Below are 26,601 nucleotides of genomic sequence, written 5' to 3'. Positions count from 1 at the left end.
ACACTTTGGATATTTTACTGCAAAAATCTTACATATTGGAGTTTTAAAATGAAATCATGAATTGCAATAAATGTAGCCAATAATATTGATATCATTTTTGTATTATTCAAGTTCATGGTATTATTGAGTACTTTTGAGTTCATGGTATCAATACGCAACATTGAATTGCATATTTAAGATTCTCAGTACACAAATAATACAAAACACTGTCTGTGTTTGAATAAATATAACTTTATTTTTCAAGAAAAACAACTATTGTACATGTTCACAAATCAGGTATTTGCATTTATTTATCCTAGTGATTGTATAACAATACATTTGATTAAAGGCTTTGTAAACTTCCACAACAATTTATAATATCTAATATATTTCTGATTCTGTCACATTGCAGAGAATTTTGCAGTATTTATTCTTCAGGAACAATATTATATAAACATTCCTTCCATGTGCAGTGCAAGAGAATTTAGGTACAACCATTTTTCCCCATTCTTCTGTAGTACTTTATTATTAAAACTGCAATAAATGTGATGATTTCAGCAGAACTGTGGTGTCGGTGACATTCACTTAGGATGGAAATGCAAAGTTTTGTTTGATTTTTAAATCCGTAATCTTGCTGATATGACTCATGCTTGCTCTAGTATATGGAAATATGAAACAATAGCAGTAGTTGAAGAGTTTTGTTGAATGAAACCTGCAGAAGCTTTTACATTCACAGTTGGTAATGCAACAGACACACAGTCTAATAAAACAATATTACATAATTGTATAATATATGTGATATGTAAGGCAGAACAGCCAAAGGATTACAACAAACTGACCAGAACAAAATGCCTCAAATGGCACAAAATTCATGATAAAGGGGGAAAAAAATCTTGTGCAAATAATGTTAAATGCAGTGAGGAAAATCAAAGTGTTCGTCCAAATATGGTGATAAAATGATCAGATGCTTGTTTGTGTTTAGACTGCTAAACTAGCTACCAACAACTGAACACAGTGTATGTGTGCACCATCATGAACCTGCGAGCATCTACAGCTCCTCACTCTCATGTGTTCGGCCCGATCGGGAGGCGAGGAACATGACGGGGCCGTTGTCACTCATGGGAAAGGCTGACTTTATATCCAGTCCTTGTCCGGTCAGAGCAGTGTAGCGATTGGCAGGGATCTGTGTTCTCTTCAGCGGTGGAGGGACGTGCTGATGCCACTGAGCTGTACAAAACAAACAGATGTGTTAAAGTCTTCTGTGTTCAGTGAGTGCTGTGAGAAACTCACCTAATGATTTATTTGAGGTCAGATAGTTGACACAACAACACCTTTTCTGTTGTATAAGGGACAGTGTATGTTTTTGGTGCTGTAACTGGTCACCATTTCTTTTAGGATTTTTTTTTTTTTGCCTTTATTAATCAACTTTTTGCAGTTCACTTCACTACTGAAAAATGAAAATACAAACATTGAATGCTGTGTCAAGTCAAGTCTCTATTAATCATTAAAAACATGCATTATAATTATTAGATTTTTTTTAAGTAGAAGTTTTAGATGGAGTAAAATATTGTAGTTTAATTTTCAATAATCCAAATAATTGCTTAAATTAGAAAAATTATGTTTACATAAGAGTATTAACATAGCAGTTTACACTCTAAAAAATGCTGGGTTAAAAACAACACAAGTTGGGTTGAAAATGGACAAACCCAGCGATTGGGTTAAATGTTTGTTGGCAGTTTAATTTAACTCAACTATTGATTAAAAATGATTATATGGCTGTCTTAAAATGAACCCAAAATATGTTGGAAATGAAAAATATGACACATAATTACTAGAGGCAACAATAATAATCAAAAGGTGCACATTTATTAATAAGCAATTTAATAAATGTTTATTGTTTAATTATTATTCATTAAACTTATTAATAAATGTTAATTTCCAACCTATTTTGGGTTCATTTTAAGCCAGCAATACAGTCATTTCTAAACAATAGTTGGGTTAAATTAAACTACCCAGCAGGTTGGGCAAACATTTAACCCAACCGCTGGGTTGTTTTTAACCCAGCATTTTTTTAGTGTAATTTATTTTTTCATTATTAGAATAATTTCTTAAAATAGTTCGGAAAAAATATGTTTAAAATAGTTTTATATGGAGTATTAATATATTTTAATAAAATGTTTAATTAGAATAATTTCTTAAATAAGAACATTTTTAAAAATAGTTTTAGATGGAGTATTAATATAGTAGTTTAATTTATTTTTTCATTATTAGAATAATTTCTTAAATTAATTAGAAAATTGTTATAAATAGTTTTAGATGGAGAATTTAATTTTAATTAATAGAATAAATTCTTTAAACAATTAGAAAAATTATTTTAAATAGTTTCAGATGGAGTATAGTATAGTAGTTAATTTAATTTTTTTTTTAAATTATTAGAATAAATTCTTAAGTTAATTAAAAAATATTGGAGTATAATATAGTAGTTTAATTTAGAATTATTAGAATATCTTCTTAAAATATGTTTAAAATAGTTTTATATGGAGTATTATAAAAAAAGTTTTTCAAAGTAACCATTAGAATAATTTCTTAAATTAATTAGAAAAATGGTTAAAAATAGTTTAGATTATAGTAATTCAATTTTGCTTTTTATTTATTTATTTCTCACCAGCTAGCAAATGTCCTTACTCTGTGCTTTAAATCATTGAGGAAGAATGTTACATTTGTAGCTTAAATACTTTATAGCTTTACTATTTTTTAACTTCACAAATTTACAGTGCTGAGACATATAAATAAATAGAAGACTCACCGTAAATGTCTAGTCTGGCTGTGCATGATATGATTCCAGCCTCGTTTTTCGCAGACACCGTGTACCAGCCAGCATCTTCTTTTCTGGTCGGTTGAATTAGTAGACATACGTAACCTGTAGTGTCCTGATGCATGCTGGGATAGCAAAGACACAGAATGTGAATTTCAAAAGTACTAATATGCTTTTTATTCATTTACTGTATTATATACTGCATGTATGTTCTCAAAAGAACAAAGCACATTGTTCATCATCATATCACTTCTGCTGAAAAACCCTAAAAAACAGCTTGCTGGTTTCTTATAGTTTATTCACTATTCATCTGATAGTCTCGGAGCAGGAACGGTCATCATATGGTTGGTATGATGGGTTGTTTCCAGTGGTTACTAAAAGAAGAGAACATATTTACCTAGCAACTCACCTAACTCTGTCCTTTGAGTGAGGGATTGTGTCATTGTCTTTCTTCCAGTAAATGAGCGGCTGTGGCATTCCCACAACCCTGCACTCCAAACGCACCGGGGCGCCTTCTGCGATGCCCGTGTTCTGCAGCTTTTCCACAAAATGCGGAGCCTGCTTTATCTCTTTTTCTGCAAATGTTTATTTGACAGGGAAAAGAGGATCAAATATTTGATGCACAATATATATCGTCAGCTAATTTCATGCATTTAAGCTGGAGGTTTTTAAGATCAAGCATGCTCAATCTTGTTGACTCTGTACTACATGAAAACAAACTCAATCTTACCAATAATGAGGGACCTACAACAAATCAGCCATCATCTAAAAATCATACTCTTACAAGACACCACTGATAACAGAGATTGTGCATCTTCACAAACATTTCTGATGTACTTTATGGAAGCCCATATCTACCACAAAAAATCATGCTTTGGTAAATCATAATTCCAAGATTAAAAAATTGTAATTATGACATAAAAAGATTGAAATTATGAGATTAAAAAGTCAAAAGTATGACAAAAAATGTAATTTATGAAATCAAAGACTCAAAAATTAGACAAAATGTTGAAATTATGACAAAAAGTCATGAGAAAAAAGTCAGAATTATGACAGCTGATAATGAGACCGTCAATTATGAGAGTGTAAATTGACATAAATTGTCAAAATTGAGAAAAAAGTCACTATTATGACAGCTAATTCATAATTATGAGAGTAAATTATGAGATAAAAAGTCATGACAGACAAAATGATGGCAAAATTGACAAAAAGTCGAAATTGAGATAAAAAGTTAATTATGACAGTCGAAATTGACGTCATTTATGAGTGTCAAAATTGACAAAAAGTCGAAATTGAGATAAAAAGTCAATTGTGACCAACTCACTATGAGATAAAAAGTCATGACAGATGAAATGACAAAATTGACAAAGTCGAAATTGAGATAAAATGTCAATTATGATTAACTCATTAAAAGTCAATTTTGACAGTCGAAATTATGACAAGTCATTTATGAGTGTCAAAATTGACAAAAAGTTGAAATTGAGATAAAAAGACAATTATGACACTAACTTATTGTGAGATAAAAAGTAATGACCGACAAAATTATGACATTAAGTCAATTATGAGTCAAAATTGACAAAAAGTCAAAATTGAGATAAAAATTCAATTATGACCTATTCATTATGAGATGAAAAGTCATGACGGATGAAATTATGACAAAATTGACAAAAAGTCGAAATTGAGATAAAAAGTCAATTATGACACTAACTCATTATGAGATAAAAAGTCATGACACAAAATTATGACAAGTCAATTATGAGTCAAAATTGACAAAGTCAAAATTGAGATAAAAGTCAATTATGACAGTTGAAATTATGACAAGTCATTTGTCTTAAAATTGACAAAAAGTCAAAATTGAGATAAAAAGTCAATTATGACACTAACTCATTATGAGATAAAAGTCATTATGAGTATAAAATTATGTTGAAAGTCAAAATTATGACATATTTTATGAGTGTCAAAGTGTCAAAATTGAGATAAAAAGTCAATTATGACCAACTCATCATGAGATAAAAAGTCATGGCATACAAAATTATGACGAAATTGACAGTCAAAATTGAGATAAAAAGTCAATTATGACACTAAGACATTATGAGATAAAGTCATTATGAATATGACAGTCAAAATTATGACAAGTCAATTATGATAGTCAAAATTGAGATAAAAGTCACTATTATGACAACTAAGTCATAATTATGAGATAGTGAAAACTGACATGACTTAATGATCAACAATTTTTGTCAATTTTGACTTGTCATAATTTTTGATGTCGATTTCAACTTTTTATCTCATAGTTATGATTTTTTTTACTCTCACAATTGACTTAGTATGCCATAATTTAAACTTTTTAATGTCATAATTATGACTTTTATCTTATAATGTTGACTTTTTGTCACAATTATGATTTACCAAAGGATGATTTTTATCTCATATGGCAGAAATGAGCTTCAATAGTACTTTAATGTTAAAAAGAGCCTCAGAAATGATCTGTCTCTCACCCACGACTTTGAGCTCGAGGCAGAATGAACTCTGTCCAGCTTTATTTGAGGCGATGCAGGTGTACGTCCCATCGTCAGCTTGAGTCAGAGGATCAATAACCAGAGAATGGATCCCATTTTCTCTCACAAGCATTCGATGAGTTATGTCTGGATAAATGGGCTTCCCGTTCAGAAGCCACATGATTTCAGGATGGGGTAATCCGCTCACCTACAGCAGAGAAGAAGATTTCACAGCATGAATAACTGAATTAAGAAAAATTAGACAAAAAGAAGTTTAAATGGTTTTAAAGTCCCCCTGTGGTGTTTTTAATGTTGTTTATATGTCTATGTGGTGTTTTTAACATGCTTTAAGACAAACCATGTGCAAATGCAATGATATTTTAAGTGCTCAGATATGTTGTGTGATCACTGTAGGTTTAATCTGCCGAAATATCTCACAGTACCTTGCAGTCTAACCGACAGAGCCGGCCCTCATGGGCCAACATGTCTCCTGGAGCCTGCAAGAAGTGCGGACAGAAGAAGCGCTCTTGAGTCGGTTCTCCCTCCACTTCCTGTACACGTGCTCTGACTCTGTGAAAAATGTTGAGTGATGACTGACGTGTCTCTTTGTCAGCCATTGCAACTGGATAAGAACTTAATGAAAGCTGAGCATTGATGCAACTCACCTCTGAGAGTGAACCATGGGCCGGTTTCGCACGGGACCCGTTTGGACAATCAAATGGCCAGAGCAACTTATTCTACCCTGTGGACATGAAAAGAGGCTTGGCTTTCATTAAAACTATAATTCATAGTAATTTCTGATGGTTGTCTCTGAAATATTTGCTGCCGTTACCTGTGGATTTGCTGCCATGACTGTATAATTGCCGTCATCGTCATTTGTAGCGGCTTCTATGTGTAAAGAACACGTCCCATCACCCTCTCTGATTTTCCTATAGTGCTCATTTTTCTTCAAAATCTGCTTTCCATCCTTAAACCAGTAAACCTGTGTGAAGAGTACAAAATAAAAGTCCATAAGGATGCAGTTTGGAGACAGAACTGAAACATGTATTTATGTTTCTGTTCTGCTTAAAGATTGTAATATTCTGAAATTTACAATATTTTAATTTATTATGTTATATTATATATATATATATATATATAGTAAGTTTTATTCAGCAAGAACATATTAAATTCATAAAAAAATGACAGTAAAGACATTTATAGTATTATAAAATATTTCTATCTCAAATAAACAGTTCTTTTGAATTTTCTGTTCAACAAAGATTCCTGAAAAAAAAATTTTCCACAAAAATATGACAACAGTACGACTTTTCAACATTGATAATAATCAGAAATGTTTCTTGAGCATCAAATCAGCATATTAGAATGATTTCTGAAGGATCATGTGACACTGAAGACTGGAGCAATGATGCTGAAAATTCAGATTTGATCACAGGAATAAATTACATTTTGCAATATATTCACATAGAAAACAGTTATTTTAAATTGTAAAAATATTTAAAATTTTTTTACTGTAGTTTTGATCAAATAAATTTGGTGAGCAGAAATTAAAAACATAAAAAAAAAAATCTTACTAACCCCAAACTTTCTTAATGGTAAGTGTACACAAATCAGTTATTTTCTGTGCCTGCGTTACAATAACATCAGAGAATCCCTCCGTCTGTCAAACACTCACCTTAGGAACTGGTATTCCAACAACTTTACAGGTAAATGTGACGGGAATCCCTTCCACAGCCCTGAAGTGCTTCAGTTTCTTGTCGAAAATGGGCGCGATACATTTTCCAGTGGGAATTTCATCATGCTGAACTTCATCATCCGACTCTTCGACTGGAGTTCTTTCCAAACGAAACTCAATCTCACTCATTAGCCGCTGCTCAAAGCTCGACACCTTGTATTCCTACAAAACACATAATTACGAATGAACTTATTATCTTATCTGTGGAATCACTATCTACAGTAGCTAACTGAATGTTAACGTTTTCAGTACAGATGCTTAATTAAATAATGAAAAAGATCACAGTTGTGTCTAAAAATAACAATAAAGAAGCATACAAACCAAGATATATCTGATAAATGACAATACTAATCAGTGGTCAGATCAGATCAGTGACACATTTTACAGTATTGTGAACCGATTACAATAATAACGTAACATTATATATCAAAACGTCATGTTCTGGGGGTTAAAGAGAGGGTAAAAACGGTCATATAAAAATAAATTACGACTGTTTTCGATGCAAAAAACATTTCCAAAGTTGGTTACTAAGAAAGCATGATATGATTCCTTCCCATTTTAAAAAGTATATCAAAAGGCCTGACCAACTGGTCTGTCTCTGTAAAAGCTGGCCGACCGCCAACATCTCTGAATGCAGTCACCTCTATTTATAATACAGAACAGCCCTGTTCATTCCTATCTCTGTCTAGTCTCTCATGCCCACCACTCATGTTTACTCACAGACACTGTTTGCATTCACATAGACACTGAACTGTGTTCGTGATGAAAAACAACAACCTATACTGTAGATGACAGTCATGCTCATGTCATTATTGCTTCAGTTTGAGATATCCATTGAACACTGATATTAATGTTCTCATTTAGTTAGTACGTAACATGTAGTTTTTAAAGTTGCTCATGCATAATCTTTTGTGATAGAATTCTAGTTAGAGTATTAGTTACGATTCATTTCAATGACACTGCTATATTTTTAATATTTATTAAATGAGTCTGACTTCAGGTTTTAATGTTAAAGTTTGCATGGCCTTTAAACATTCTGTTTATATAACGTAACATAACTGATGAAACGTGCCGCATCTCCCTATATAAAGAGAGTTATTATCCATGCAACTCCATTAGTGGAAAAATCTACCACTTTATATTAGCTCAGAAAGATCCTGTTTCTTGTTTTATTTCAAATTGATTCTTATATGTTTATCAAAATGCACTACAGAACAATGCACTGCTTGCAAAGGAGAAGATTCCTTGTACCTCGTCATAGTTAATGACTGTTGCAGTGGGAATGTTTGGTCCGAGCGATCGGCTCACTTCCCCCACATAACTTGGCTTCTATGGAGGACAGGATGAATGACGATGATGTAAACACAGACACTAGTCACACATCAAGACAAATGTGTGATAAATGATGTTATAGTGTTACTCTGACAAGAAACTGTTAATATGGTGCATGATGCGGACGCATATTTGACACATGAAATGTGAAACGGGTGATTCTTAAATGGGAAGGTCCTCGCTGATGCATAGCCACTATATATGTATGTAGGTATGTACGTATGCACGCATGCATGTATATATATATAGCAGAGATTTATTTGAGAGTAGAGATTCATCTAACTCTGGTACTTTGAAAATAGTACATATACGCCATGTTATCAAGGGGGATATTTCTCTTCCATATTCCTTCTCCATCTCCATCAATCAGTTTTGTATAAGCCCACACAAACACTATAACAAACCAAAATTAAATCCTCAGTAATTGTGTGTCACCTAAAGAAACTCAATCTATAACTTGCTTTAGTGACCTAAAGCAGATGAGCAATTGTATATAATCAAATTATGTCTGTCAACCCTGCAAATGCATAGCCTACTATTTGTACTATACACTAGTCAAACAAAGAACCTTTACATCTTTGTAATATTTATGACACTTCATACCTGTTGTCCAAAACGAAGTGGTTCATCTTTAAATCGCAACTTCTTCTCAATATCTTGTAAGAGTGTTTCCCTGCTTTCGCGGATGTCGTCATCGGACAGGAGTCTGGAAACTCTTTGATTCTTCTTCAGTGAACTTTGAGGCCTGAACATGGAGAAACACAATGAGACAGAGGTAAGAAACACAAGAAGATTCAGCAAACCCCAAAAACGTTTCACTATAACCCTTAAATCTCATTGGCTGACTGGAATGTTGTTCAATGACTAAGAAGCATGTTGATCTTACTTGGGTAAATCACATTAAAGGAACAGTTCACCCAAAAACTGAACTCCTCATTGACTGTCTCTCTTCAATGAAACACAATAACGTGAGTTTCTAAAGATTATTGTGGATTCAGTGGCCTCTTTTTTCAAAATGATGAAAATGAAAGAGTACTGGGGACTTGTCAAGCTCAAAAATGACATAAAACAATCATAAAAGTAGTTTTGATGTCCACCCTAGCTCTTCTTGGCACCTTTATGAAAGTTCATTGGAGAAACAGTTGAACAAATGATTCTTCTGAGTCAAATCTTTTCAATGAATCAGTTCTTTTGTACACAAATTACACATATCTGTTTCTTGATTCACTGACTAACTGACTTACTGATCTAGTCACAACACTTAACAGCCAACTGGAGTGGTATCTCAGGCCCTGTTTCCACCTGGTATTAATATGCATTTTGGTCAATAGGATCACAAGTAGACAAGCGAGACACACCCGTTTACACCTGGTGGTTTTAATCCATCTTTTTTGTCCACTTTTAACCACTTCTGTCCTGATTTCTTCGAGGGGAGGATCTATGGGCGGATAAGTGTGCTTTTTTTTCAAATCTTTTGATCTAATAGACAAAAAAAGCTTGCGCAATTTATATATGAACGCGACCGGAGATGACAGGAGAGCATCAGATTTCGTTTCTGCTCTAATAGCCACAAGACCAAGTTGAAGGGTGTGTGTTAGAAATCAGGAATGGTGAGTAAACATTGTGCTTGGTACGTTTTTCATCTTCAAACCAAACTTGGGTCTTCAGCCAACAAAGTTTAAATCCTGTCTGGCTAGCGCACTTCCCATAATGATTACGCATCAAGTCAGTAGGCGGTCTTTTGTGGCTGTTCGAACACATTCGACCTACACTACGAAAGTTGTATAAGCGTTTTTGAATACCTCTGGATGTGGTCTAAAGTGGACAAGCTCAAAACGTTTTAGACCCTGTTTACACCTGTATTTAGCGTCGTCCACTTGTGATCCTATCGATAAAACTCATCTTAATACCAGGTGTAAACAGGGCCTAAGAGAAAGTGTGACCTTTAAACCTTATTATGATATAATGATGAAATGTTGTGTTTGTGTTTGCTTACACAGGTGGGGCCCTCTTAGGCAGCCCCATGGCATTGGTCGGAGGAGATGTTGGCAGTGAAGGAAGGACAGAACTAAGGAAGGCCACTGGATTTTGGATGGGGCTGGGGGTAGAGCTGCTAGACGTTGGTGAAGAAGCTTGTGGTGGTGACTGAGGTCTAAAAGAAAACACTGAATTCACCAGCCCAGGAGGCACAAGAGGTGGTGAGGACACATATGGTGGGCTGCTTTGACACTCCAGAACTCTTGTTGGAAACTTTCTTGGGGACGGAGCAAACTGGTTGACTGGTGACGTGAGCTCCCGTGTTGACTTCGGGAATATCTGTGCGGCTATATCGTGGAGCATTGGAACAGGAGACTCAGTTGGAGAAGGACTCCTGATAGGAGAGAGCGTCTGGGCTGTGATGAACTCCTTTGGCCTGGTGTAGCTGAAGCTCTGGGCAGAGATCGGGATAATCCCGGGAAGTGGAGGCTGTGTGTTGTTCATCGGAGGTGGAGACATAGGACTCGGGATGGGCGCAGGTGGATTTCTCACCAGATGCGGTGAGGTGATGATACTCGTGGGTGGATAGGACACACTTTGAGAACGTGTGTCTTGTGGAGCCATGCTGGGATGAGTAATTGAAGTGGTGTTTAATTTTGGTGTAGTGTTGTTCACCGCTGCTGCATCAGGTGTCATCAATGCTTGTGTTTTGGCAACACTCATGTCACTAATGGGAACAGAGTTCATCTGCAAGGTTGGATTCATGTTTATTTGTGATATATGACTGGAAGGAGTAATGGGTGGCATACTGGCCATGTGGTTAGGGTTTGGTTGGGTGGATGGAACCATGATAAGTTGAGGAAAAAGTGTAGAGTGTCCCACATTTGATTGAGGCATAGGCATAGCTCCTGCAGGTTGAGTTATTGGGATCACACTTGGCATAGGAGCCGCATTGGGTGAGATAGGCCCCACATTGTGCACCACAATTGTTTGGGGTATTAGGGTAGAAGGAACCATACTTGTTGGAACAGTATTCAACAAAGTAGTAGGAACTAGATTTTGTTGAGGTGTTGGAGTGGGGTTGTGTAAGGTTGGGGCTGATGGAGTAAGTTGGGGCAAGGGCATGGAATTGGTTAAAGGCATGCTCAATTGGGATACAGGAGCAGATTTTAATGTGAGAGTAGGTGCTGCAGGGATGGATGCAGGGATTTGCTGTGGAATTGGATTAGAGTTAATTACGAGAGGTGGTCGGAGTGGTGATGGCACTGAATTTGCAGCAGGGTGAGTTGGAGTTACAGGCGGTGGCTCATAACTTGTCCCGTCTAAATGTGGAAACTCTTGGCTTGGGGAGACGTTCTCCTGCTGCTGTTCCAAAAGCACCTGGTTGTGGAGGATCTGAAGCTGCACTGGGTCTCTAAGATAAGATGAAAGAAGGAGAAAACAGTTCAGAAGGTCTTTTTTACTCTCAAGTTGTCTTGCAACATTCTGAAGTTGGTACTTACAATTTTGGTTTAGCCAACACCGGTGGTGGTTCTTTGGATGACATTTCTTTCTCTTCTTCTTCTTCATCCTCAGGGAGTTTAAAGGTTACGCGGAGACCCACTCGAGAACTAGAGCGGGGATCATTGTGATTCCCTAACACACCCTCGGGTCTTGTCTTGAGGCAAGAAGTTGGGGGATCCGGTAGGGGTTTAACAGGTGATTGCTCTTGATGGTTACTGGAGTTTACTGATGGTTCAACCCAGGCATCTGTGATGGCGGAGGCTAATCCATTGGCTGAACTTTGGGTCACTTCTGTGGAAGGCTTACAACCAGACCCTCCTGAATCGAAGTGTGTAGTGCTAGAGCCGAGAGACTTATGGTTCGAATCAGAGTTCAGTGAAGATGCATTGAAGCTGAGTGGGTCTAGCTGAGGTAAACTACTCCTGAAAGTATCTGAGCTGTGTTTTCCAATGCTGAGAGGGTTTAGACTAGGTAGGCTAGTGCTAAGGTCATGGCGAAACATACTAGGATTTAGGGAGTCTGAACGAAGCGTTCCAGAGTCCAGAGGGTCTAACTGCTTATAGCCAGAGCTCAAAGGGTCAAGACAAATCATACTTGAGTGAAGCTTGTTGTTTACCAGAGGAACATCTGGCTTACGCTTCAAAGTTGTTGATATCAGGTCTATTGCTGGAACCTTTGGTGGGGAGGATTCCATAGTTAAAGTGCTTGTAGTTTTGGGGTTGGTGTTGTTATTATTGTGTCCTAGTGATGCAGACGAAAATATGTTTCAGAATTAGACTTGAGGTGTATAAATTATGAAACATTTTGAAATGCAAAAACTGACTCAATTATCAATTCCACACAAATTTACCTTTCACTCTCAACACTCCGATACTGGAAACTGTGCCATATTTATTGCTGGCTGTGCAAGTAAATGTTCCAGAATCCTCTGGAAAGACCTCCGCAATAACCAACGTACATATCTCCTCTGAAGTCCACACCAAACAGAGAAATGGTAGACTGTTAGGTGGTTAGTGTCTTGAAATAATTAACTTGACAAAGCAAGGGTAATCAAATCCACCTACCAGATTCAGCCATAGATCTTGGTTCTGGGATGAAAAAAGCAGAATGTGTGGATTATCAGAAGCCAATTCTAAGTAGAACAATTCATGCATTGAAAGCTTTTCTTTTACAAGTTACAGTTTGAAACAGACTTTTCAAGGATAGGTCCAACCACATATCTTAATGTATGCATACTAAAATTAGACATACTCTTCTGGAGGATCCTGAAGTCTGGAGAGTCTTCAATAAGTGTACCCTCCCTGTACCAGTCCACTTTGGGGGAGGGACTGCCTTTTACTCGGCACTCCAGCACTACCAGCTGACTCTCCAGAGCCAGGACATCCTGAAGGTTCTGCACCAAAAGAGACAATGGTGTTCAATGAGACCGGAATATATTATATATTCTGAAGATAATGTCAGAGGTGTTTGCTCATGCAAAACTACCACCATGACTGCTATGAGTATTTGTGGATTACTGCCCCAGGGTGCTGCTATGCAATTTAATTAGGGTTACAAGGGCATTGCTAGGTGGTTGCTAGTCAAACAAGGTCACCACCAAGTCTCTATGATATTTCTAGAAATTGAGTTTTATTGTCTGCCAGGCAAAAATCCCAAGTCTGATTGCATAATAAGGTTTTGACTCCTTGGATTTTCGACAGGCATGCAAGCAAAATGTTAAAACCTGTTAAAATATGAATACAATACATATTCTTTCAAACATTTTTTATATTTCATTGCCCACATGTACAACATGTAAAAGCCTTTGCACTCAAGCATCATTCTGAAAACTGACTCTCAATGATTTTTCGAAATACGAGTTTTGTTTGCTCTACCTTTGTAAAAACAGGAGCTGCCATTATGGGCCTTACATCAAAGTCTTGAAAATAAGTACTGCTGCCATTCAGATTCTGAAAAAGAAAACGTATAACGTAAGAGAAACCCATGCATGGTAGTGGTTAAACAGATCACAAAACTCACAGTTCGGATCATATTACGGTTTTTGATTCACCAATTGGATAATTTCTTTACAGTTCAGCACAAAAAAAAACTGTGCTTAGACTGTGTTTACAACAATACTTGCCAAGCCTGGTATTTTGACATAATTTTGTGTGTATGTGTCTGCTCAAGCACAAGAGGAATTAATTCGCTGAAATGCGTGCGCTTCAGGTGTGTGCAGCTGTGCGCACAGATAACAGCGTGCGAGTACCGAATTGATGGTGAAATTTAGCAAATAATCGGCAAAACACGTGCATGACGAGCCATGGGGACGTATGGATCACGGATCAACTATGATCCGTTTAACCCCTATTTATTTGGGTATAATCAAAACTGTAGATTTGGTGTGTTTTTCGTACCTCAGGAATGCTCTGTTGAGATGTTAACAGTATATCGGAAATACTTTGGCTTGATGGAAGTGGTGATGGTGCTATGGTGAGGGGTGGAGAAGGTGGAGTGGGTTCAATCTCAGATATTGGCGTTGGTGGTACAGGTATGGTTTGTTCTAGTGCAGGAACGGTTGGTTCAAGTACAGGTATTTCCGAGCTGATGACCTTGGTACTCAGAAGTTCTGTATCTTCTTGCTCAGAGGGAGGGTCAGCGGTCAGCAGCACTGCTTCTGCGTCTGAAGGTGCTGGTGGCTCAGCGCAGGTGGTTGTTACAGTTGGTATGGCGTCTTCAGCAGATGTGTTGGATTCTACCGAGACCTCAGCAGGCTTGGGCTGAGGAGATCTTTTATGAAGTCTGAAAAAAAGTATGTTCATGTGTTTTAACCTGGTCCCTTGGGGTCCATGAAGGTACTACAATGGGTCTATATATAGACCTTATGCGCCAGAGAAACAAGCATGCAGCCATCTTTAGAATTTAGTGTTTGAACTTCAGTTTTTGCAGTAGCTCTGTATATTTCTATGACATCGCTGTTGAAGAGTAATTCGCTGGTGAAGTGGCTTTACTTATTGTAGAGTTAAAGACTCCCAGTGATGAAAAGTTTTTAATGTTTTGCTTAGTCAAGCAAAAGGCTAATCATATTAATTACCGTCATGTGCCCGACGTTGTAAAGAGCGATACCATTGTGCAGCGTTTACCTCAGTAAGTTGACCGAGTGGATCTCTGAGCTGGAGTGAGCGAGTGGGGGCGGGGCTAATTTACATATTCATTGATCTGCGTATACTAAATGAGGAAAGTGTGTAGAGTTACATTCAAGCTATTTTAAGGCATGAAGAAATTTTTTCACATGAAAAAACGTGTCATTTTGGTGATCAAAGATGAGTTTTAAGGGATAAAATTATTGGCTACAGGGGGACTTTAACAAATGTTATCATGAGCATTGTAAATGTTTAAAGCGCATGTCATAACAAATGTCAAGAAGACCGGGAAGATTTTAAAACAAGCGGTTCATTCATAAAACTGTAAGATCTTACCTTCATGCTGTGGAAATACAAACCGGAAGACAGAACACCGAAAAGGGGCGGTGCTACAGAAGGTCTATATGTGCATGTAATTCTTAAAACATGATTCAACATTGGAAAATCTAGAAACTCACTGTGCTTGAAAATGTTGTTCTCCGTCAGAATCCGATGAAGACGCTCCTATTAGAAAATGAAATGATGCAAACTTGATTTTGGACTGCCGCTGCAATCGTTTAGTCATTAATGATTCATATTAAATGCTCAATAATTAATCTACTTACCCTCAATGTAGATTTCTGCTGAGGTGGAGTCTGTGCCATAAAAGTTGGAGGCAAAGCACGAGTATCTGCCTGTATCTTCTTCAAAAGCCTCTGCTATGATCAGAGAGTGTCGCTCACCGTTGGTGATGATCTGAATATCAGGACTGTTTTCCAACTCTTTACCCTCACAAAACCACCTGGGAAACAGAATCAGAACATTACGTTCTGGACAGGAACTTTAATGAACATCTAAAACTTGATGTATTAAACATTTGCTTTCATATGACCTCAGTTGTAAAAAACTATGTAGTATTCTGACCTTTAACAGACTAAAACGAAGACAAATGATTCAGCCCAGCTCATTTTCAACCATTTTTAACATGTTCAAATGCATATTTCACTCACTACTTCAATATTTTGAGTGTGCTAGTGACACTAAATGAATGCATTTGAACACTGTCCTGCAGGCCATTAATACAAGCCTTATAAAACAAAGCCTTTATTCAACAATATATGAGATTTTCATTGGTCGATGCAGGGTGTTCGATAGCCAAAACATGCATCATGTAAACCAAAAATGAGAAAACAGGGAATATCTAGCCTCTTAACAAGATTGTTGATGGATTTTGCAAAATGACACAAAGGGGAACTAGCACTTTTGTTAATCGTCCAAGCAGACACAGTTGTTACCTGATGCATAAAATATTTTAAAATAGCTGACTTTTTGAGATTTCTTTCAGTCTATCACTATCACAATATCCAAACAAATTTAATGTACAGTTAAAATGCTTAATGCTGAATATGATAAATAGATTAAATGGTCAAAAACATATCAATATGTAGGTCAAATAAATACCTCTATTAATGTCAAAATAAATAGTACATTTCCTTTTTAAGGGAAGATACCCTTTCAAAAACTAGTTAAAAGCAAAAGCTATTTTCTTTGAACTTGTCATTTTTAATGACTAAATGGATTAATGACACCAGACACATTTTTATTTCACCAAATACAATAAAATCAGAATTTCCATTGGATTTATTGCCCTTTTTTAGTCATTTAATGCAAAAATCAGTTAATTGTCTTACAACTATTAGATATCAAGCTGTTGAGGTGAAGCTGAAGTCAAAATCAATTCAGTCTCGTCACAAATAATCCAAAATCAGTCCTCCTTATCAAACACATCAGCAAAATAAGATCCACACTATAACACAAGACAAAGTACAACAGCATTTATTCAGTAACAAATCAAAGGGTTAAAAGAACATTATTGGATCCAAAAAAAATATAACTTTCCTACAGCCTTACCTAGAGTGACTGTACAACAATTATTTTACTTCATCCCCTTCCGATTTCTTAAAATTTCCTCCCTTAATTTTAAAGCGATTCTGAAGCGACAAGTTGTGGTTCATTCCAAGGGCGAGACATGGCTGAAATGTATTGGGTTGGATCCATGAGCCAATGAGGGTCATTTCTAGTGAGTAAGACTCTACTTTGAAAGCGTGAGCTGCGGGGGAGAGACATCCAGCACTAGATCTGCACCTGTTCGGTCTATTTTCCCTCTCGACTCGCCCCACGGCGCAGGAACCCCTGATAAAGCTGGACAGCAGCATCCCTGAGCGACACACATGAACATACAGAGCTAAACATAGAACGGCCTCTCATTCAATCACCAACACAACAAACACTAATAGATCTGTCAGCCATTTAGCACACATTTATCTCTGACAGAGAAACACTTGACATTTTTAGGCATGCTACAACATCATGGGATTTTTTTTTTACATACTTAGAACTTTGGAAACAAAGAAAGGTTAAGTAAAATGAAGATGTAATGTGACTGTACAGGTGGTCAGAAGAACATTCTCAAATAAAATAACTCTTTGAATCATTTTGAAAATTCAAGTTACTTTGGATCACTGGATTCTCACAAGAGTATAGAGATGATCTAATGATTCTGACATCACAGTCTCTCAGTCAGCTGAACGTGTGTAACGCGACTGAGAGCAGCTGTCGAAACGCTTCACCTGTCACACAGACGCACTCAGAAAAGCACGGGTTTCCTTGACCTGTCAGTGTGGGAAGCTTGCGTTGAGTAATGTTACACTAAGGTTTCATCAATGACAAACTGATAACCAACATCATAGCAATGTAATCATGTATAGAAAAGAACTTCATAAACAATAGAAATCCCTTGATTAATTAATTATTATATTATTTATTATAGTAAAACAGATCATAACAACAAGGTGTTTAACAGACGTCTAAATAGCTTGAACTTGGAGGTTTTGTCAAGCTACTGCTATGAGAACAGACTGTAGGCCTATATCTTTCAGCTTTCACAAGAACAGAAAATGCATGATCAATTTATATTAAGATATTAAATGCAGAAAAACATTAAATGCATGATCAATTTATATAAAGTTATTAAATGAAAAAATATTAACTGTATGATCAATTTATGTTAAGTTATTAAATGTAAAAACATTAACTGTATGATCAATTTATGTTAAGTTATTAAATGTAAAAATATTAAATGCATGATGAATTTATATGAAGTTATTAAATGCAAAAAAAGTTACAGGCATGATCAATTTATATTAATTAATTTAATACAAAAAGATATATATGATCAACTTATATTTAGTTATTAAAAGCAAAAATGCTAAATGTATAATCAATAAATATAAAGTCATTAAATGCAAAAAAGTTACATGCGTGATAAATTTAAATTTTAAATGCAAAAACGTTAAAACACATGATCAATTTAAATTATTAAATGCAAAAAAACGTAAAAAGCGTGATAAATTTATATTAATTCATTTATTACAAAAAAAGTTATATGTATGATCAATTTATAATAAGTTATTAAATGCAAAAACATTAAATTCATGATCAATTTCTATTAAGTTATTATATGCAAAAGATCAATAAGTTCATCCAGACTTATTTTAGTAAGTTTTAAATCATAACTGAACAGAGAATATGTACATTACATATTATTAAGTCTAGTTGTAGCTAAAATTTCCCAATCTTTTACACTATAACAACACCACCTATCACACTGTAACACTAAACCATGAGTATTATGAGAGATGTTCAGTTTCCAGAGAACACAAGCTGAATATCATGGCTGGAGCAGCACATTTCCACAATCTGAGTCATACAGTGCTTTAAGGCTTTACAAGTTATGAGAGACTGAAAGATAATCAGCCTTTAAAACTCATCCAGGCTCAAGTCCGAAGGTACTGTTAAACGTCTTTGATTTCTCTTCCTCTGCAGCTTTTTGTAGACATAAACATGTTTCATGCAAAACACACTCACTATAAAAGAGTAAAGAAATCATTAAACTTATACTTACTGTCTATATCAAACAATATTCTAATTTACTAAAACTAAAAATACTAAAAATCGTTTTCTTTAATTGAAATAAAGCTGAAATATAGTAAGAGTATTAGATGCAAAAGGTAAAACTAAAAATATATATGTATATTAAATGTTTGAAAACTGAAAATATAAAAAAAAAAATTCAAAATATTAATAAATACTATAATATAGTATATAGTATATATAAATAATACTAATATAACACTGCATTGATAACGTACTACTGTGGTATAAGTTGGTTATTTTGTAAGGAAGTGGCGCTCATTTTGTGTGGTTTATTTTAATTATGGAACAGAAATTGAGTCATTGTACCCAAGTAAACACTGCTGCAAAAATCTATCATATCTGCACTGATGTACCCATTTAGTAATTTGTTTACTCTTGTACTCATTGGCTAACTGTGCTGTACTGAAGATGTAGGACATTAATTTTGCCTGCATTCTCATAGCATCATATTTCCACTGTGGCAAAATTAGAAAGGCTGAGCTCAGACTGCATGTTATATGGTCAGCTTTCAGAAGACCTCTTTGTGCTATATGTGTGATAAACTAGATTTTTCATAATGCAATTCCCTTTAGCATATATATATATATATATATTTACATTTACATTATACATTACATTATAATTGCAATTAAAGGGGACCTATTATGCCCCTTTTCACAAGATGTAATACAAGTCTCTGGTGTGCTCAGAATTGTCAAATTTGCCTCTATTTGGGCTGTGAGCAAAAACGTGCCGTTTTTGTGTGTGTCCCTTTAAATGCAAATTAGCTGCTGCTCCTGGCCCCCTTTCCAGAAGAGGGCGGAGCTTTAACAGCTCGCGCTTCGGTTGCCCAACAACAAAGCTGGAGAATCTCACGCAGCCAAAATGAGGATTGTCAGTAACGGTGTTCAGCCTTACATTGTTCAAACCGGAGTCGACACTGATGGAGAGACTCAGGAAGAAGTTACAACTTTTAGAATGAAACTGGACGCTTCTGAACGGTTAGTGGATAAATTTATGTAGTTGCTGTGGAGTTGATTCAACTCATCGACTAGCATGTGCCGTCATGTTAATCTTTTGTGCAAATCCAGCGTTGCGGGTCGTTTTTTTCACATGTTTGCAGAGAAAGGCTTGCCAAAACAAATTTACTGGGTTGTTCATTTCATGTTTTCTGGGTTGGCAGATGCACCGGGGACCAGATTATATCACTTAAACACAGAAAAAGCCAGATTTTCATGATATGTCCCCTTTAAGGTTTACTGACTGCTTTTAGCACGTTGCTACACTCTTAGAAAAAAGGTTTAATGAGGTTCTATATAGAACTCTATGATACTTGATACTTAATACTTAATTATGATACTAGAACTGCATAAGACTTTCATGTTTAAAAGGTTATTTAAATTTTTTCTATTGATAAAATGTTTATAAGCTGCTTAATTCATAAAATTTAACTTAAATTAAAAATGAATTAAAACAAAATTCATTAAGTAAAACTAAATCCATATCAAAGCTGCAAGCAGCTGTTGAAAGGGCCCTCGTACCTGGGGCCACCGCCAACCGGTGGCCTTAGGAAAACAGTGAATAGTGGGCGACATGCATTTAAGTGGGTAAATAGAGGATAAAAATAGCAAAGTCATTTTGATGTGCCACACTTCCTGCTTCCAGCAGGTGGTGCTATGACTAACTGAATATTGGCATGTAGATGTCTTCAGGCCAGGATTCTAATCACACATGTGAAGTTTGGGGAAGATCGGACATTGTATGCCAGAGTTACAACAACTTCCTGTTTAATGGCGAAACATCAGACTTTGTCAGGCCACCATGGACACGCCCTTCAGCGAAAACTCTAGATCTTCGGAATTTAACATTGCAAAGGCCTTTAGATTAGACTGACCAAATATGACCTTGATCTGATCTTCATTGGGCTGTTACATGTGTGTACTGAATTTCATACTTGTACGTGAAATGTAGCACGAGGGGTGCTTCGGTGAAATTTTGTAGGTGGCGCTACCGAGCCATTTTGCCACACCTAATTCTGAAACCCATGTCATACGAAAATTTTCGCCACTTCTGACGCATGTGCAAAGTTTCATGAGTTTTTGAGCATATATAGGCTCTCAAAAATGTGATTCAATTCGGAGAAGAAACAATAACCTAGCAATTCCAATAGGGTCCTAAAATCGCGCCCTAAAAATGATCCCATGATTGGAACCCCTAAAAGGTTCGATATATGAAGTGCCTGACAGAACCCTTTAAGGTTCTATATAGAGTGTATGCAGTTGCTATGTGACTGCTTTCTGTCTGAGCAATAGTAATAGTAATGCTTGACTTAGAAAACATCACTAATTACTATATTTACATCAATAAAAGAGAAACTCACCGAACTTCAGGAGCAGGCAGCCCTCTGACGATACAATCCAACTGGACTTTACTTCCCTCAGGAACTTCCCTGCTTTTGAGTTTCTGTATAAAGTGTGGAGGTTCACACACGGGTTCCTCCGGTTCTATCAGAGCCGGTGCTTCACACTCTATTTCAGCACGGTGGCTCCGGTTCCTGGGGATCCTCTGCATCATACAGCTCCTCCGTGACTGGATTGATCTCCATTGGCTCCTCCATTTCTTGGTTAAGTAGAATCGGCCTTTCTCTATCTTCTGCATTAATGGAGTACGAAGTGCCATCAAGTTGGGCTTTGTTCTGGTATCGGCTCCGGTGCGATTTGCAAGTACGAGGGCGAATTCGCTTAGAACTGTTGGACTTAAACAGAGACGAAAGCTCCTCTATGAAGTCAGCAGCCTTATTGAGGAACTCCTTCTTGGATTGCGTCTCCAAGCCATAAGGAGCGTTTCTTTGGGGTCTTTTGAAATCTGCCGCAGGTTCCCTGGTACTTCTGACGTTCCTTATCGTGTTTTCTTGGATTGAGGGCTGGATTGATTGTCTCTCCGACACGACCTCCATTTCTGGAGTGGGTTTGTTGGAAGGAACATTGTAATGGCTCATTTGTGGGCATCTCTCCTCACGTTCTCGGGGATCATTGCTGATTGCTTTGCAGGCCAGATCGACACTCTTGTCCAGTTCTTCTTGGCTCAGGAAGGCAGACAAGTCCGGAAACTGAGCTTCCACTTTCCCACCGGAATCATCTGCTCTCTCTTTGAGCGTCCCGTACACCAGACGTCGAGGGGTGTCGATACAGCTGGGTTCGCCGTGTCTGTGGTGGGCTCTGGCTTCAGCCAGGTAACTCTCCCGTAAAAGCTGCGATAAGGACGTGGGCTGATCCATGTTGTTCTCCTGCATGATGCTGGAAACAAAATGACAAAGATTAGGGACATTAAGGGACATTTTTTGGCTACACTTTATTTCGGTGGTCCACTTTAGAGACATTCAGCAATCTATAAGTAATGTCAACTAACTCTCTTCAGAGTATTAGTAGACTGTTACACTGTGAAACTCAATAAGTTCAGAATACTCAAAACATTTAAGTAAACTTAAAATTTTTGTGACAAAGTGGGGTGGGGCCGAGAGCCGCGGAAGCGGAGCAAGGCCTGGGTTATGCACAGGTGTCTCTCATTAACAATCACGTCACCGGCATTCCTTTTGCTCCCACAGTTCTCAGCCTCGCCCAACTCATCATAATGTTAATTACATACAGTTCATTTACATAAACATCACATTCAGATCTTGGTTACATGTTAGATAACACATGCTATTATAACTATCAAAGAGACTATCATTATATACTTGCATGTATATAATCAAACAACATACAGTATATGCAGTCTTAAAAGTTTTTCAGCCCATCCTCAACCTAATCACTAGGGATGCAAAGGGGTGGAAAGTTTTCGGAAATTTTCCACCCCTTTGCACCCCTACTAATCACAGGCTCTGCTCTTCACCACAATGGTAACCCTACAAAACTAACATAACAGAAGCCCCTGTAAATCCCAATATAACCCAATATTAAACAATAACTTATGTTTCCCTATGTTAATCTTGTATAAAATCACACAAAATAACACTTACTTACAACATTTATTTTCCTTATACAGTCTGACGCAAAGCATGCTGGGAATTAGAAATCTGCTGCAACTCAATCATATTAAGTTCAGCTTACTACAATCAAATTTTGAGTTTGCGCAACTTTTTTCTATTAAGTACATTGAACTTCCATTATTATTTGAGTGAAACTAACTCATTTAATTTAATGAATTTCACTGTTCGGTTTTACAGTGTAGATGCAAAGTTACTTGTAGTCAGCAGAATGTCTGTTGGTGAAGCATCAAAATAAAGAGTTAGCAGATATTAAGCAGACAGTCTACTAATACTCTAATGACTGCTAGTTGACATGGAGTTACACTGTAAACCCCAACGCTCAAAATAATTAATTAGTTTGAGTAGGACAAACTTAAATTACACAAATTAGTTCAGTCAAATTAACATTTATGAGTATTTAGCACTTTCTTTTTCTTTCAAGTTCACAGAACTGATATTTTAAGTAAACTGAACAGTTTCATAGTTTTGAGTTTTATGAAATTAATTCTTTTAATTTAGACAAACTTAAGTTTGACTGAAACTGGGCTGGGATTTCCATTTCCCAGCATGCTTTGCCCATTGCACTTGAAAGGGAGAGTAAATGCTAAAATCAAGTGTTATATAATGTTTTTATAGAGTTTCTATTAACGTGAGAGTTACCATCATAGTGACAAGTGGTGCATGCAGCTTAGTTTGAGAGCAAGTATGTTAAATGCTTTATATTGCTGTACTCATTCAGCAGGTACTATACCATGCTATTGCTAACATGAGCAAATTAGCAAGTTAGCCTTTCCTGAATTAGCTTGTTATAGTACTCTAAGTTTACACTAATCAAATGTTTACATTGAGGTTACATGATAATTTTAAGTTAAATGTACAAATTGGTATACTCAAATATTTCAAGTTAAGAAAAATTAAAATATATGAGTACACAATAAAATTCGACCAGTTCTGCTTACTTAAACTTTGAATTTCTTAACTTAAAAAATTTGAGGCACCTGATTGCCTCACATTTTTTGAGTTTCACCAACTTATTCAGTGTATTTACAGTGTACTTATAGATAGCTGAATGTCTGAAGTGGACCACCGAAATAAAGTGTTACCCAATTTTTGCACATTTGGCAAAGGTGCTTAAAGGGAAGCATGTAATTTTTTAATGCTTTCTGCTAACTGACTGTGATAGTGTAATTTATAACCATCTAAAAGAGTAGCTTTCAATAAGTTAGTCTTACATATCTGAATAAATATCATGCCTACTTGCAGAAATTAATTCAGTTTAATGCAATAATTTAAAGTGTGTGTGTTTCTATATATATATGAGCAAAACTAGAAAAATTCTTAATTACTATAAGTTTGTATGAATTTCCATGTCTTCTCCAAGCCTAAAAAAATGACTATTATAACATTTTTCTGATATTTCCAGGTATTCTGTTACCATGTGAACCCTTCATGCATAATATTTTCAACTTAAACATTCCAACACACTTCATATTTCCAGAGAATAAAAGCCAATTATTAAAACTATGAAAACGCAGCTGAATTTGAAGCATTTGGTTTGGATGTTTTGGAGATTTTTCTGCCACTACAATCAGAATTCCTCTTAAAACATGAGATCAATTGTTAAATATCCTGAAAAGTCCTGAATATCAGATCAAAGTATATCCATGACTTCTCCAGTTATTTTTGATAACTGGATATGGATTTTTAAAAATCATTTCTAACAAGACCGCAATCACAAAGAATTTTAGTGCAGAGCACAACAAGAAAAAATCATATTCACTTCAAGATTTCATTCATTTCCATGTTTTCACCAGGCCTGAAAATGACAGCTATAAAATGTCCTGATATTTCCAGGTTTTCTATGACCATAGGAATTAGTATGCATGCATAACATATTCCAAAGTTGGATTTTCATCTAGGTTGGATGTTTTTGAAGTTTTTATGTCACAAAAACAGTCCAAAAGTCCAATATCAAAACACGGTCCCACTTTATATTAAGTGTCTTTATCTTTTATGTAACTAATCATTTAATGCAATGATTTTACATCATATGTGTATTTAAAAAATACCTGCATGTAATAACATCTCTAATTGATTTGTGTGATTACACCAATAATTAATACCCTTAATACCCTTACACCAATAATTAATACCTTAAATAAATACCCTTCCCTGTCCTAACCTTATCTGTATCCCACCTCAACAGAAGCACAAGTGTTTTGCAATAGAAATACAACACGAATGCAAGTACATATAATTAAAGACATCTAATTATGACCCAAAACATTTTGATCTTCCTAGCAAACTTTGAGAAAGGCTTTCACCATTGGCCTCCTGTTGTTATTGAATCCAGAAACGGGATATGCCTGCAGATGGTACTGACACTCAAATCAGAGCAATTAACAGAAGCAGCGATGCCCTTCCAACAGACCTGTCCGGGCAGCTGTTGTGTGCATTAATCCAGGGCAAACACACTCCAGCCCCCCCGTCATAGCTAATTATAGTAAGGGCTCACTTTACATGAACAAAATACAACACTATAAATCCAAACATCATATTGGTCATTTCCAAAAGCAGAATGATCCACTAAATATTCCATGTATATTTCTTGTGTACATGATTTACTAGGAAGGAACATTATGGCACACCAATCTAAAATAGAAACTGACTGTGCCTGAACAAACTTATATACACAGCTGGATGCAAACAAATTTAAGAGTGTGCCTTTAAAATGTACTGGCATGCATTAAATGAAATCAAGGCAATGCAGTGAGACGTGTAGGTCATCAGATAACAAGGTGCTTTACCTTTGACTTCAGTGTGAACGTTCTGCTCCACAATGAGTAGATCTACTGCACCTGCTTACAATCCACTTAAATTCCAGCTTTCCAGACGGCCTGAGCGCAGCTGCCAGAGCGTTTTCCTAGTCTTGAGCAAAGTTAACCTTGAGTTTACAGCAGCAGCAGCGGCACAGCAATGGCCTGCCTGAGCAACCTGTCACCATAAAGCAGAAACATTCGTCAGCGTGTCGGTGGCAGGTTATTTGAAGGGAGGTGGAGGGATTTGAAGCGTGTGCCAGGGAATGAGCCCTCCTCATTGGACGGTGAGAATCTTGGTGGAGCACCTACGACATTCTGGAGGGCACAGGAGCAGTGCATTATGGGCGTTAACTAGAAATAATAGGGCAAAAAGGAGAGTTTTAAGTTTGCATGCAAGCACAGATGATTTTGAACATTCATTAGGGGTTCAAGTGCGTCACGCTGAAATTGTAATTGTTAAATTTTCCAAGGATCAGCAGGATCTACAGCGTCACCAAGGCTCACCCCAATCGGCCTGACGGGGGCGCTACAGCGGACAAAAGTACGAAATCGCAATCGGAACCAAACCAGTGCAGCGAGATTCTCTGGAGTCTGCTTGTCAATAGTTATCAAAAAAATGTTGAATTTTCGATTCACGGCCCCTAAGGGCCGCCAAAACGTTTGAAGTGGGCAGAGCCACTAAAATGGCTATAACTCGTGAACGGAATGAGATATTTTCAGCAAACTTGGCACACCTATGTAAGAGCTCATTCTATGGTCACATGAAAAAGGACATTGCGACTGCCCACTTGGTGGCGCTATAACATGAAAAAACATGAAAACGGCTATAACTAATTCACC

At 36.5% G+C, this 26,601-nt stretch overlaps 1 protein-coding gene across 1 annotated transcript; it reads right to left on the bottom strand.

Annotated features, from left to right (window-relative positions):
• Window positions 1-211: 211 nt before the first annotated feature.
• Window positions 212-26,058, bottom strand: mypn (myopalladin). The gene is given in 22 exon segments (XM_051918013.1): window positions 212-1,206; window positions 2,786-2,919; window positions 3,204-3,369; window positions 5,293-5,500; window positions 5,736-5,862; window positions 5,958-6,034; window positions 6,125-6,274; window positions 6,968-7,189; window positions 8,279-8,356; window positions 8,963-9,104; window positions 10,356-11,750; window positions 11,839-12,580; window positions 12,690-12,806; window positions 12,904-12,927; window positions 13,091-13,232; window positions 13,714-13,788; window positions 14,236-14,620; window positions 15,420-15,465; window positions 15,567-15,742; window positions 21,296-21,457; window positions 21,459-22,211; window positions 25,750-26,058. Coding segments are annotated over 21 exon segments (5,496 nt in total). The 5' UTR covers window positions 22,208-22,211; window positions 25,750-26,058; the 3' UTR covers window positions 212-1,027.
• Between the last annotated feature and the right edge of the window lie 543 nt (window positions 26,059-26,601).

The sequence above is a fragment of the Ctenopharyngodon idella genome, chromosome 13 (assembly GCF_019924925.1).
Source record: "Ctenopharyngodon idella isolate HZGC_01 chromosome 13, HZGC01, whole genome shotgun sequence".
NCBI classification, from domain to species: Eukaryota; Metazoa; Chordata; class Actinopteri; order Cypriniformes; family Xenocyprididae; genus Ctenopharyngodon; species Ctenopharyngodon idella.
Note: the sequence above shows the minus strand (reverse complement) of the source record. Positions and strands in the feature narration are given on the sequence as shown.